Source organism: Balearica regulorum, chromosome Z, assembly GCF_011004875.1.
Source record: "Balearica regulorum gibbericeps isolate bBalReg1 chromosome Z, bBalReg1.pri, whole genome shotgun sequence".
Classification (NCBI taxonomy): Eukaryota; Metazoa; Chordata; class Aves; order Gruiformes; family Gruidae; genus Balearica; species Balearica regulorum.
This window is the reverse complement of record NC_046220.1, coordinates 51,828,921-51,841,221: the sequence shown is the minus strand read 5'-3', so window position 1 is coordinate 51,841,221 and position 12,301 is coordinate 51,828,921. Positions and strand designations below refer to the sequence as shown.

General features: G+C 39.4%; 2 protein-coding genes across 2 annotated transcripts in view; both read right to left on the bottom strand.

Annotated features, from left to right (window-relative positions):
• Window positions 1-6,157: 6,157 nt before the first annotated feature.
• CER1 (cerberus 1, DAN family BMP antagonist) lies at window positions 6,158-8,350 on the bottom strand. The gene is made up of 2 exons (XM_010311499.1): window positions 7,823-8,350; window positions 6,158-6,451 (listed from the first exon to the last, which is right to left on the bottom strand). Exons 1-2 carry the CDS (start codon window positions 8,348-8,350, stop codon window positions 6,158-6,160), a joined length of 822 nt encoding a protein of 273 aa, XP_010309801.1.
• Window positions 8,351-8,934: 584 nt separating this feature from the next.
• The window catches only part of FREM1 (FRAS1 related extracellular matrix 1), an 81,303-nt gene continuing 77,936 nt past the window's right edge, over window positions 8,935-12,301 (bottom strand). The window contains exon 38 of the transcript XR_012833008.1: window positions 8,935-8,945. The gene's annotated coding sequence lies outside the window, so the exon portion shown is untranslated. The remainder of the gene's footprint in view (window positions 8,946-12,301) is intronic.

Genomic DNA, 12,301 nt, shown 5'->3' with positions numbered 1-12,301 from the left:
CAGAAGATAGTGCTTCCTCAACAACAACATATATATGTCCCTAGGAACAGGTAACACTGAAAATAATAGGTATATTAATTGGACTATTAAAAAACATGGGGACAGGAATCACTGAAATGGCTGTAATAAAAAACAACCTCTGCCTCTATTCCACGACAAATTTCACATATGAATTTCTGCCTATATGTAAAAGACATAATAAGCTGTTTGTGAAAACTTTCTACTGATTTGAAGAACAAATGTAGATAAAAAAACCACCCCCGAAACCAACCAAGGAGTGGAAAGGAAACCAAGGAACTGGGAAATAAAATGGAAAGATAAACAAAGAGGGATGGTATGATCGATGAAGGTTTCTTGTAGAATGGAAAAGAATCAGGCAATAATGTCATCTTCTAGTCAAATACCAGCTATTTGAATTTCTGTAGTGGTACAGTGTCATTAGTAGGCCAGTCATTAGATCTGTAGTCTTGTCAGGCAGATTGTATTTTATTTTTTTCTACTCGTGTTAGATTTGCAGAGTAAACATAGGTTGTAGAACAAGGGCAGTACTCTGTTCTGACTCAGTCATCAGCGCAGCAGCTCCCATTTGTTAATATTTCTCTGGGGGAAGCACAGTGCAGGAGGAAAACCAGGCAATCGTGCTGGACTTCCCAACTGAATTTGCAAAGGCTCAGACTATAGAAATTCCCTGACGCTTCTGCCAGAGTATCAAATCCAGATAGACAGATAACAAGTCTTTCTGGTGAACTCCATTCTGAAGGAAAAAAAATACCTAGGGGAAATACTAACTTTGCATAATACAGACTTTACATAAAGTCCAACATGGGTGTATTACACAAAGATTATTAAAAGTCTGAAAAATTAGAAAAATACCCACATTCTTCAGTGCTGAATATTGCACAATAGTGTAGAATTCCTCTTGGAGTTTCTGATGTCTGTGTTGTGTTGTTGTTGCTGTTTATAAATTACCACAGGAGCCACCAGCTGTCATCATATACATTTTATTGGCACTCTGTAAATATTAAATCAGCACGCTAAAATCAAGCCATGTGCAGTAACAGCTGATGCTCTGTTATGGAGAGCACATGCAAGAGAGAGGTATGCACTGCTTACAAGCCCTTTGCCTCATGAAACTGTTTTCCAGGATTAATTTCAAGTCCAATTGTGCCCCGTGATCAATGTGCAGAAGGAGCGCTGTCTGTGCACCAGTATGTCCTGGGTTGAGAAATCAGCCTTCTCAACAGTACTCATCTTCCTGGGTCCTTCTAAATTGTGCAGTTTGTTACTGCCACTGCTTTCCTGCAGCATCATTGCATTGCTCGCTTCCTTGTAAACCTTACTGATGTACATAGGAGACACTTGTTAACTCTAGAATGGGAGCAAAATTCTTCATGTCATGAAGATGGAGGTCTGTGTTAATGACATGCTGCGCTGAAACAAAACTTGTTCTGGCCCAGAAGTTTTGTCAGACACAACTTCACATACTGAGGATGAGGCAATAGATGTTTAAGTAAAGGAATATGTCTCTCAGGCTCCGTTTTCCCTCTGACATACTCACCAGAAAAATCAAAGGCAAGGTATGTTTTCTGACCTGTCTGCCTCCATAGTAGGCATGGTGAAATCTACCGATCCCCAGCCCAGGTAGGTTACATGGGTCTCAGCTAGACCAGGCAGTAGTCTAATTTAGGGAGTTAATTTTCGTCCAAGGCACTTCAGTGCTATGAGGAGCTCTGCTCAGATAAAGTCCAGCTGCAGATGTCCTAGCATTAGCTCTTCTAAGGCCTCTCTCCCTCCAGGAGCTGCTGTCTGAAGTCCAGGCAGGGCAACAGACTGCCTGGATGTTTCCGTATCTGTTGCAGTGTGAGGTGAGTTTGAACCAGCTTCAGCAGAGGATTAAGCTGAGATACTGCCTTGTTCAAAAAGGCAGCTTAGGTACATGCCTGCTGCATTTGAACACCCTGACTGCAGGCTGCAGCCACGAGCACAACATCAGACTCAATGGCTGGTAGTAGCAATACCCTAAACCAACAAAATGGAAAGACCTCCAAAAAGGCCTTAGAGAAGCATAAGGCTGGCCCTGACATTTTTATATTATTATTATCATTATTATTATTATTATTATATCATCTTCTGGTCCATTTTCTGTTTTTCAAGTTGAAGTGCATTTTGCTGGTGCCATAGAGTGGGAGACGGTGTAAACAGGATGATTTTGTTCTCAGTGTGGACAATTAACATTTTAATCAATATTCTTGCAGCAGGCCAACCACAGAGTTTCTCATCCCTGTTCTTTCTCATCTGACCATAGGGAGTGTGCATAGCTGTCAGGGAGAGATTTCAGGGGAGCTGAAGTTGGTGGCTGCATACCAGATATTCAAGGAGTTAGATTTAGCAAAACAGCACAGGAAAAATATTTGTTATTCACTATCAGTGTTTCCTTTTCCACTGGCAAGCTGCCTGACAGAGGACCTGCGGTAGTCTCAACCCAACACATCTTCATGTGTGCCCTCCTGCACCGCACACGCTCCCAGGCATGATGTGATTATGCAGCTGTACCAACTGGCAGGGGGCTTCTCCCCGAGTAGAGAATCATCATCTTGCTGTTGCAGCGAGGAGCTAGTACATTTTGGAGAAAGTACTGCAGGAGAATTCGCCACCTGTCAGTAAAACATGCTAAAGCTTGTTAGCTGACAGCCATGAGGTTAGCTGTGAATATTTCATAAATGGTGAGCAAAGTGGTAAGCACAGCATGAAGTACTGAGTGCAACTTCAGAGGCTTTTTCCTGAAATATATGGTTGCACAGAATTCAGTAAGAGCTACCCTCTAGTGTTTGATGTAATTACAGGCATTAAAGCCAGTTACATAAAATCCTTACTTAAGAGAATAGCCTGTACTGAAGATTTATTTTGCTTAAGCAATTAGAATAAACAACAGTTCTCTCAATTATTTTCAAGGCAGTTCACAGCCATTTGGAAAAGAGGCATTAGGTCAAAAAATGGCAGAAATGTACAAACTGTACTTGGGACTGAGCTGAATTTTCAGAGCTCTGAAACTATGGCTTAGTCTTGTTCTGTAGCATGGGTTTGCACAAGGAGGGCTCTGAAATTGAAGAGATCACTTTATCAGCACTGCCACTGTAAGCATAGTTACAATGGAAAAGCTTTCAATACAGAAAGCATGCAACCTCTGAATGGACACAACTTAATTAAAGTCATGCAGGTTTGCTGCTCTAATGGTATTACTACTGGAAACATCCATATAGTGATATTGATCACACCCCTCACCTTTCTGACCTACATCATTATACTAGTAGAGACCATCATAGCTGTGCAGAGAGAGCAAAATCCCATTAGCCCCTGGACACAATTTATTCCTAATATGGAATTTTTAAAGGCTGAGAAATCTGATCCAATTAACACATTCTTGATTTTGCAGAATACTGTGCTAATTACATGCAACCAGTCATTGCTGGGTTAATTAACATTCATCAAAAAAACCTAAAGCACTAATCTAATTAGCAATTACTACAGCTGTCATTACCTCTTTTCACCTACTTTTAAGCTGTGCAAATTCACACTAAGAATCTGGTCCTGCAAACTCCTTACATGAATAGCCTTCTTTGACTGCAATAATGCTTCAGCATGCAGAGGGGGCTTTAAAAATTAGGCTGAATACAGTCCACAATATAGATTCAGTTCTGCTACCCTTATGTGCAAAAGTCACAGTTTAGGTCAGTTGTATCAAAATTACTAGACTGGAAGATTTTTCTTTTTAATTGACTTGTGATCTTACTGGGAGTGTAGATGGGTCCTACCTTCAAGCTGTTCTCTGCAAGTATCAAACCTAAAACATACTTGCATTTAAGAAAAAAAAGAAAATGCAGGCATTCATTCTTAAATATTCAGAAAGCTTAAAAACATCAGTGGTTAGAAGTCTTAGAAGATTTAGCATTTTCAGATTAAAAAATAAAGTTGGCAATAAAAAGAAAAAGGTTGGGAACTTTGATGCTTTGTGTGCTTTTCTTCCTCGGGCTTGATTAAAAATGAACATGGATAATAACACACAATAACTCACAAAGGTTCAATAAGGTGCTGAGGTTTGAACCTTATGGTAAGGCAGGGAGTTATTTCTTAGCCTTTCCACTTGCATACAGCGTGCTTTAACAAAGCACCAGTCGTTAGGGCTGACTGTGTAATTGGACATGCCCAGTGGGGACGAGTCTCTACTGAAAAAAACACAAGCCATAAAGAATTACTTTGTTCTCTGAACTATACGGTTGCTAGCTGGTGCTGCTTTGCCTGTTAGAAAAGCTTTTCTTTCTTTGGTCATAACCTGAGTTCGTCCATGCTTAATGCAGCCTAACATGTGAAGGTAAATTTCTGAATCTGAGTACTAGTTCATTTCACTAGCATCCTGAGAATATCGATCAGCATTATAAAGCTAGAATAAATATTAAGTTAAAATAAGAATTTCCTTGATTGCATTCCATACAGGGACAATAAGACCTTAATAGCTCGTTACTTGGAATGACATCATATATCATGCCATAACATAAAAACAGCCATAGACAGTTTGCACATCAGTCCTTAGCGTAAAGGGATGGAGAGAAGGCTTTGTTCAGTTTTAGTACACAATTTTTATTATTTAAAAACAGGTTTATATCTAATGAAAGATAACTATATACTAATCTTGAGTTTGCTCACTGCCAGTGACCTGCAGAAACAAACAGCTATTGCAGCAGTTCAGATCCAGTATCAGAATATCATGCAGATGTGGTTTTCAGTAAATATTAAACATGGGCCTTGCATTCCAAAGCCATGCTGAACATATTTTTTGACAGGATATCAAGACATTTCTGATAACAGTGCAGTTCAAATCCAAGGAGTCATTTACCCAACCCTTTAACTGACCAGCTATATCAATACTGATTTCCAATACCCCCAAAAAGACCTGTGGATAGTTTAATAACAAGGGCCCAGGTCTGAGAGACTGGCAATAGCAGTGAAGCGGATTCCCAGAAGGCTGAAGGAGCTGGGTTAGAAATAGGCTGATGTCTAGTTGCTGGAAGCTGATTACTGTCTGGTGTGCCAGGTCTGCAAGACAGATCCAGGGAGAAGCAGCTGGAGAGAGCAGAGAAGCCAGCAGTTCGACTGGCAGCCACTGGTGCTGGGTTGGCTAGCATTAGACTCAGACCTTTTCTAGCAGAGAGGTTTCTCAGCTCTTCCTATAAAGCTCTACAGGTATTGCCATGCTGATAAAATCCTTCTGCAGGTTTTCTATCACACAAATGCTTTCTGCTTTAGTTCAGGTGTTGAGAACATTACTTAAAATTTATTGTGGAGTCACTGACAATGTTAAAATTCATCAGACTGGAAAACATTCATTGTCTTTCCACAGTGAACTTTAATAATAATAATAATAATAACAATCCATTCATTTATGATGTTTTCCATGGGACTATACCTTTTTTTTTCTTTTTTCTCCTCCTTCTACTATGTAACACTTTCAATAAAAATAAAGTGTAGAGCAAATGCCAGACTGTAGAAGGAGAGTAAGTGGTTTCTATGGCAAAATATCCTTTGCAACCACTAATTGTGTAAATTGTGAGGTATATTAGTTTTCACTGGGAACTGAACTCCAGCTGGGAGCAATCAGAATTACTTTAACCAGTCACAGCTTTCTATCTGCCTTACATCCATATATATTTTGCACTCTCCAGCCACTATCTTGATGTAAAAGTAGACTTGTTTTTGTAAGGAAGAGACTAAAGCCTCATCTCTATTGCCAGTAGAGCTATACTGGCAATCCCTGCAAGCAAAGGCAGTGTAAACCAACCAATGCATTAGATTTTTGCACAGATAAATCATGCTAGTTCTTCAGCTGTTGTTTACTAGCATCCTAGAAACAGGATGGAAGGGTGGAAAATTCTTTTAAGGTTTCCCTTATTAAAGTAATAACTCTACACATAAGGTCAGTAATCTCATCTCCATTTCTTTAACAGTTGCAAGGAAACATCTGTTATATTTTAGGTAAAGTTATTGTTGAAGCAGTTCAAGTAGAAGGTCTACATCTTTAATATTTTTGTGTACCAGCTTGGTTTTTGTTCTTTTTCATTGGCAAATTCTTATGATCAAGGAGTTAAGAGGTACTTTACAGAGGCTAATTGTGCTCATGTACATTTGTGTGCAAGTCTGAGAGTAGAGATCCAATCACAGGGTTTTTAATCCTCTGAGTCTCACATTTACACTCTTCTACAATCATGACTTCTTTGACCACTGGGACAGAACTGGTGCAGTTGAGATTCAGGCGCTTCATGGAGAACTTGCTGGGCAAGCAATGAGAACAAAAGGTATAAAGATGATCTTCTGGACCAGGAACATGAAAGGAACTACATTTTCCAAAACATAGATTATTTTGCACCATCACCTTCTCACAGCTCTCATGAGTAACACCCTGAAACAGAAAGCAGTTTGCAGTTTCTGGTACATGAGTAGTCCATGGACTTCACTAGAAAGCATGAAGGCAAAACAAAAACCCCAAAATACTATATTTTTTTCTTCCCAGAACATTTACTTTAAACATGTTCATTTTTTATGTCAAGCAAGCAGTAAAACATAAGAGCTTTTTCAACTTTAATGCTCCTATGGGCAATTCTTAGATTGAACAACAAAGGCAAAATCTGCTTCAGTCAGAGCCTTTATAAACTGATGGAGAATATCCAATAGGTGGGTTTGTCATATTTACCTTTTAATTGGTCTTTGAGTTCCAAATTTCTGACACAGTTAAGCAGTCTTACAGCTAAGCAGGACTTAAAACATCATTTTGGCCCAATGTTCTTGTACATAAACCACTCAACTGTAACCTTGAAGATTTGTCTCCATGTGGAAGAAGCATAATGTCCTTTAGCAGGATCTGTTTAAATTAAAATCTTAAAAGTGCAATGGAAGTTCTGTAATCTCTTGGTTTGCAAGAATAACAGTTCCTTGTATCAGGAGAGCCTATGTCAACTCGCAAGCCATAAAAAGCTAGACTGAAGTTAGCACTTTTATATTGGCATAATTGCAGCCATCCTGGAATAAGCTTGCCATATTACATGGCACAAAACCCAAAATAGTACAAGTTTCTAGGCCACATCTATATTTACGTATGTCTGCCAGTGAAATAAATTTAGTGAGGGATGTGAAAAATCATGGTCCTTGATGGACTGGTATAATAGAAGCACTGACAACAGATGTTGCCTTATGAGGAATACAGCACTTTTATCTGCACTGTTTGTTTGTCTTGATGTTACAATATGACAGAATGTGCATGGGACAATTTACCAGTTCTCTAGCATTTTTAGCGCAGAATTAGATATATGCATCAGTCTTCCAATTAATATAGCAGAAAGGAATCCTTGCTTAGCTGTAAGAAAACAACCAGCTTCTCCTGTAAATACTTGCCCCGGGATTCTTTGTATATGTGCATATATATATATATGTAAATATATATATATATAATTCATGTATACAAACTGTTTAGATGTATATTCATTGAATAGGTAGTTACTCACTACTGCCCTGCTTGTTCAGGCTAGCTCAGAACATCTTTGCATAAAAAGAATAAACACCTGTCTGAAAATCCAGTGCTGCAATTTAGCTGTTTGCCTCATCAGACTAAAGCTTTTTCAGCCTATTTCAGCAATGTTTTTCAGCTGCTTATCATGTGTGAGTGTTCTGAAGCAGCCTTTGACTTAGGAAATGAAATAGCCCATGTGTCTTTAGTTGCTGATTACAGGAGGCAGGGGAAAGGACATGTTTATTGATCTTGGACACCTGTTCTTACCTGGGAAAAAGGCAGGGTTCTGCAGTTTTCTTGGTGCATTTCATTGGTCTTGATTGGCAGGACAACCTCTTCAGATGCTGAATTTTTCTTTAACATGAAGTGGTCCCAAAATTTCTTGGCATCTTTTCTGTAGGAAGGTTCAGACTGTCTCTTGCTGGAATAGTGGGATGGAGAGAAGTTTTCCACATGAGAGATCTCTCTGGGTGCTGCCCAGGTTCTCAGGTCTTTGTCTGCATGGAGTTGTGCATTGGGAAGGATAAATCTAGACATTTTCTTCTCTTCTTGCTTCTCACTTTCAGGTGCCGTCTGGGGAATTGCTACAAAAAAGCTTGGTTCTCCCGGGGTTTCCTCAACACCTACTAGATTTTCCCCTACCAGCTTACGAAAACTCTGAGTTTCAAGCAGATTTTTGTCCTGATAGAAAAGGTGCTGAAATGGCCTTCCGCTTTTCCTTTGCGGTGAATCTCCCTGTGGCTCTGTGGCTGCAAGACATGAGAGCATTAACAGCTGAAGGAGAAGCAGTGACATGATCCTTTAAAGTGAACCCTGTAGACCTGCAGCGATTGCAGTGAACGTAGCATGCCAGCTTTATATGAGAGCCTGGAGTTAGCTTATGGCTGCTGTCTGTGTGCAGAGGAGGGGAGGGCTCAGGGGAGGCCATGGTGTGGCTAATTGCATGCATTTAGTGTAGATTACAATTATGATAGGGGAGTTTGTGTTAATGAAACTCTGCTTTCAATCTGAATTATGTGTATTAGAAGTTCCTATCTAAAATCTAGTAACCCAGGATGGTGTGAGGGACAGAAAGAATCAACAGGAGGAAATGTTTGGATAAGCTGTCTAGTTTAGGCCTAGGAATTAAGGAAACATTTGAGGTTGTGTATTAGCATGTTTAATGTGGTCTTCATTGTTTGTTTTGACTTTCCATTCCACAAAGCCAGAGACTGTCAAAACAGAGAGTGTTATTTCATCACAACAGGAAAATGCAAGCTGATTCAAGCTTGCTAAAACATGGAGCTGGATCTGGAGAAATCAAATCAGCCCATGTTTTCAAAAGTTGAGTCTAATTTTAGTCTTTCAGATTTGGGATATGACCCAAGGCCTGCAGCAGCACCTCTGCAAACTGGTAGACTGGTGCTCACACACCCCGACGAATCTGGCAGAGAGCACCAGCCCTTGCTTCACCAACTTCACAGCAGGTTTGCAGCTGCTAGAGTGCAGACATATCACTAGCCAGAATAAAAGGTCCCAGTGTGAAGAAACTCCATGCCCCAGATTCTCAAAGTTTAACTAACACTGTACATCCTGTTCAGGCACAAAAGCCATTACAGGCATCCTATAAAGCTGGTAAACAAAACGAGGATTTAAGCAAAACATGTTAGAACTGACATATTTTATTATTCTAGAAATCAATGTCTCAACAGAAATGTGTCTAAAGACTACTAGACCCCAAACTGGAGGCGTCTTTTGCAAAATCACCATGCTATGAAACACGTAAGAAAATCTGATAGAACATCACGTAGAGGAAAGTTTTGGAAGAAGGAAAAGGTATTTTCAATAAACATTGCAAACATTGATCCTAATCTGAAAATACTAAAAGGAAATTCTGCTTCAGATAATTTGCCATTTAGGTACTCTAATCTTTACACACTCCTGTTTCTACCAGAAAAAGTCTATCAATAGACTCTTAGATTTGTAGATAATCTGTTCATTATTCTTGAAAATTTAGGTGGTCTCTACTAGATGTATGCATGTAGTTACTTGACTTTCATTTCCAGGAAGTTAGTTTATTGCCTGATAGTCAAACTAAACTGCTTGCCTAGCAACATCCTTGTGAGGCACCAACTTAAAACTTCAGCACAAAGTTAGTGGAGATGTAGAGCTTTTCCATACTGCGTAATTGACTTGAGTTAAAATTTGTTCTAATTTTGAGGCCCATCCTGAGACAGAAGTGCATGAAGCTCCAGCAAGAACAGGGTTCACACACCAACATTAGAGTGTATTTGAACTCAGTAGGATGATCTCATTAAGGGAAGCACAGCTGCCAAGCACAAGCTTTATTGCTCTGTAATTTCAGCCAAAGGCAATTGAATTCTGCCCCTGGTTTGGTGCCTTCCTGAAGTCTCAAGTGTGCCCTAGGAGGGCAGATTCTCCCACAATTAATCAGGAGTGACATCATAGAAAATACTGGCATCTGCAACAAGATAAGCTGTGAGGTGGGCATGCAAAAAGTTCTTGCATCATATTTACACAGCATGTGTGCAGCATTAGGGTTGAGCAACAATGAACCAAGAGGATTAATTTGCTGGTAGATAATTAAGTAGCCTAGAAGTTCAATTTGAATCCTCACATCCTATCTTGGCCAAAAAAGCTGAACTGAAGCAGTTGACCTTTGCAACTAAAATTCCTTGTATCTGGTGCATGTTGGTAGTAGTTATTCAAAATTATTCAGCAAAGATAAGGACATCACATTTTGAGTTTTCCTTCTGTTTTTCCTCTATCATAGTTACTCAGAGAGTTACAAGACTGGGTTGATACTCAGACCTATGTATTATATTGTATTATGTTGTATTATATTGACACAGAGGGGTCTGACACATTTGGCAATGTCTTTCAAACATGAGATTTGACTGTTTGAAGCAACATAAATTTTTGCAGATCTTTGCTTCAGAATTTAAAAATATAAAGCTAAGTAAAACATTGTAAAGATTATTCCATCTGGATCATTATAGCAACACAACAGAAGCGTTCTTTCTGTTTGCTTTTATCTGTTTCAGCTATTTTTCACTTTTTTGCCAGGAAGTGCCTTTTCTCTGTTCTCATGCTTTCATGCTATATACTGTTCCATCGCGTAACATACAGCAAGTAAAAAGGCCTGCCTTAGAGGGCTTCAGATGTAAAAACACAAAGTACTATTTACAGAAGGGTAGGAACAAAGGCTGAAGCAAAGCAGTGTCAGCAAGTCACTCCACAAGCCACTCCACAATCCAAAGGCAGAAAACAGCTCTCTTCTCCTCGAGGTCAAGCCAGTTCTAGTTCCTGGGTTTTCTTGGATGGTTTTAACTAAGTGCTGCTGAGAGCCGAAAGCAGCATGCCAGCTCTGGTTCTGCCAGGCCAGTTGAATAGTGTTCCTTCATGTAGTAAGCTGCCTTCCAAGAGACAAAGCTGGTAAGAAATGGGACCTGGTACATCCAGGCGCATTTTGTTCTACATTTACATATTGTCTGAATCTGTTTTGGAGTCAGCTGCCTGCATCACTGTGCACAGGTAGCAGATCTGTGCTCAGCCTCTCAGCTCAGCCAGGAGCCTGCCTACATTACGGGCAGGCATCCCAGCTCAGACAGCGAGTTTGGAGGATCATTCCAAAATTAAAAATAGTCGGTATTTATAAGTCTCTTTGCGGTGACATCATCTGCATAGACTAATAATTGACAACAGAGATTGGACCGGGCACATAATCATTATGTTCCAAATAACAGCTATTCACAGATTTCTACAAAAAGCAATGCTGTATCTTTTATAAAAAATTGTTTTCCTCCCTGATTACCCTTTCATATAAGCACAGCTCATGTTTTCACTGTATTTTGTTTGTTAAATCTTGCGGCTAAATGCAGCGGTGTCTTTCAAGCAGGCTTTGATTTGCCTTCATAGTAGCAATTTGTTCGGGACATTCTGTTTTTACTAGAAATAGTCACCGTGAATGTTTGCCGATCCTTTTAAAACTGTCAGGTCTATAGATGACAAGTGCTATGCAAATGCAAAGTGGTATTATTAATTTGTTTCAGAGCCTAAGTTTATTCAGTCATTATGGACATAAACTGAGTAATTAGTTACACTGCCAATTGATGCCTAAAAATAATTCTTAGGCAGTGCTTGAATTACTTGCCTTCTGTTGAGCTAAATAGTCTCATCATAGCATGATTGATGATTAAATCATTAAAATGGATTTTATATATTACGGCCCAATTCAATATCCTATCATTTTCCGAACACATCCTATGTAGACAAACTTATCTTAGACAGATATATCTTTTACAGAACCCATATGAAGACCTTAGAACTAATGAATTAGCACTATGCGGTTTATTCTCCAATTATTGTACTTATCAAAGAAAGCCATCTGCGGTCTTTGTTTTACTGAGTTTCGGGGAAACAGCTCACATACAAGCCTCATGGGAAAGTTATAATTATGATACCAAAAGGCTTTTTAGAAGGTATGATATGACAGAACAGACAATAAATCTGTCTAGTTTTGTACCTTCAACCTCAGGTACTGTACATCATTAATTCCCCCCTTTGCTATTCAGTTTCAAGTCCTCTGTTGCATTGTTTCTTTCTTCACTCATTTATACCTTCCTTTTCACATTTCTCTGTTTCTTTCCTCTATGCTGTAGCAGCAGAACTGAGAACAGTCTCAAGTTTCAAACTGCTGCCAAAATGTAGATGCTCACACTTGAAAACGTTCGAGTGTGTGTTCAG

Coding starts and splice junctions, on each gene's coding strand:
- CER1 (XM_010311499.1), bottom strand. CDS start 8,350: ATGTCACTGCTTCTCCTTCAGCTGTTAATGCTCTCATGTCTTGCAGCC. Junction 6,452..7,822: donor GAACCCTGCCTTTTTCCCAG/GTAAGAACAGGT, acceptor TTTCTGTTTCAG/GGTGTTACTCATGAGAGCTG.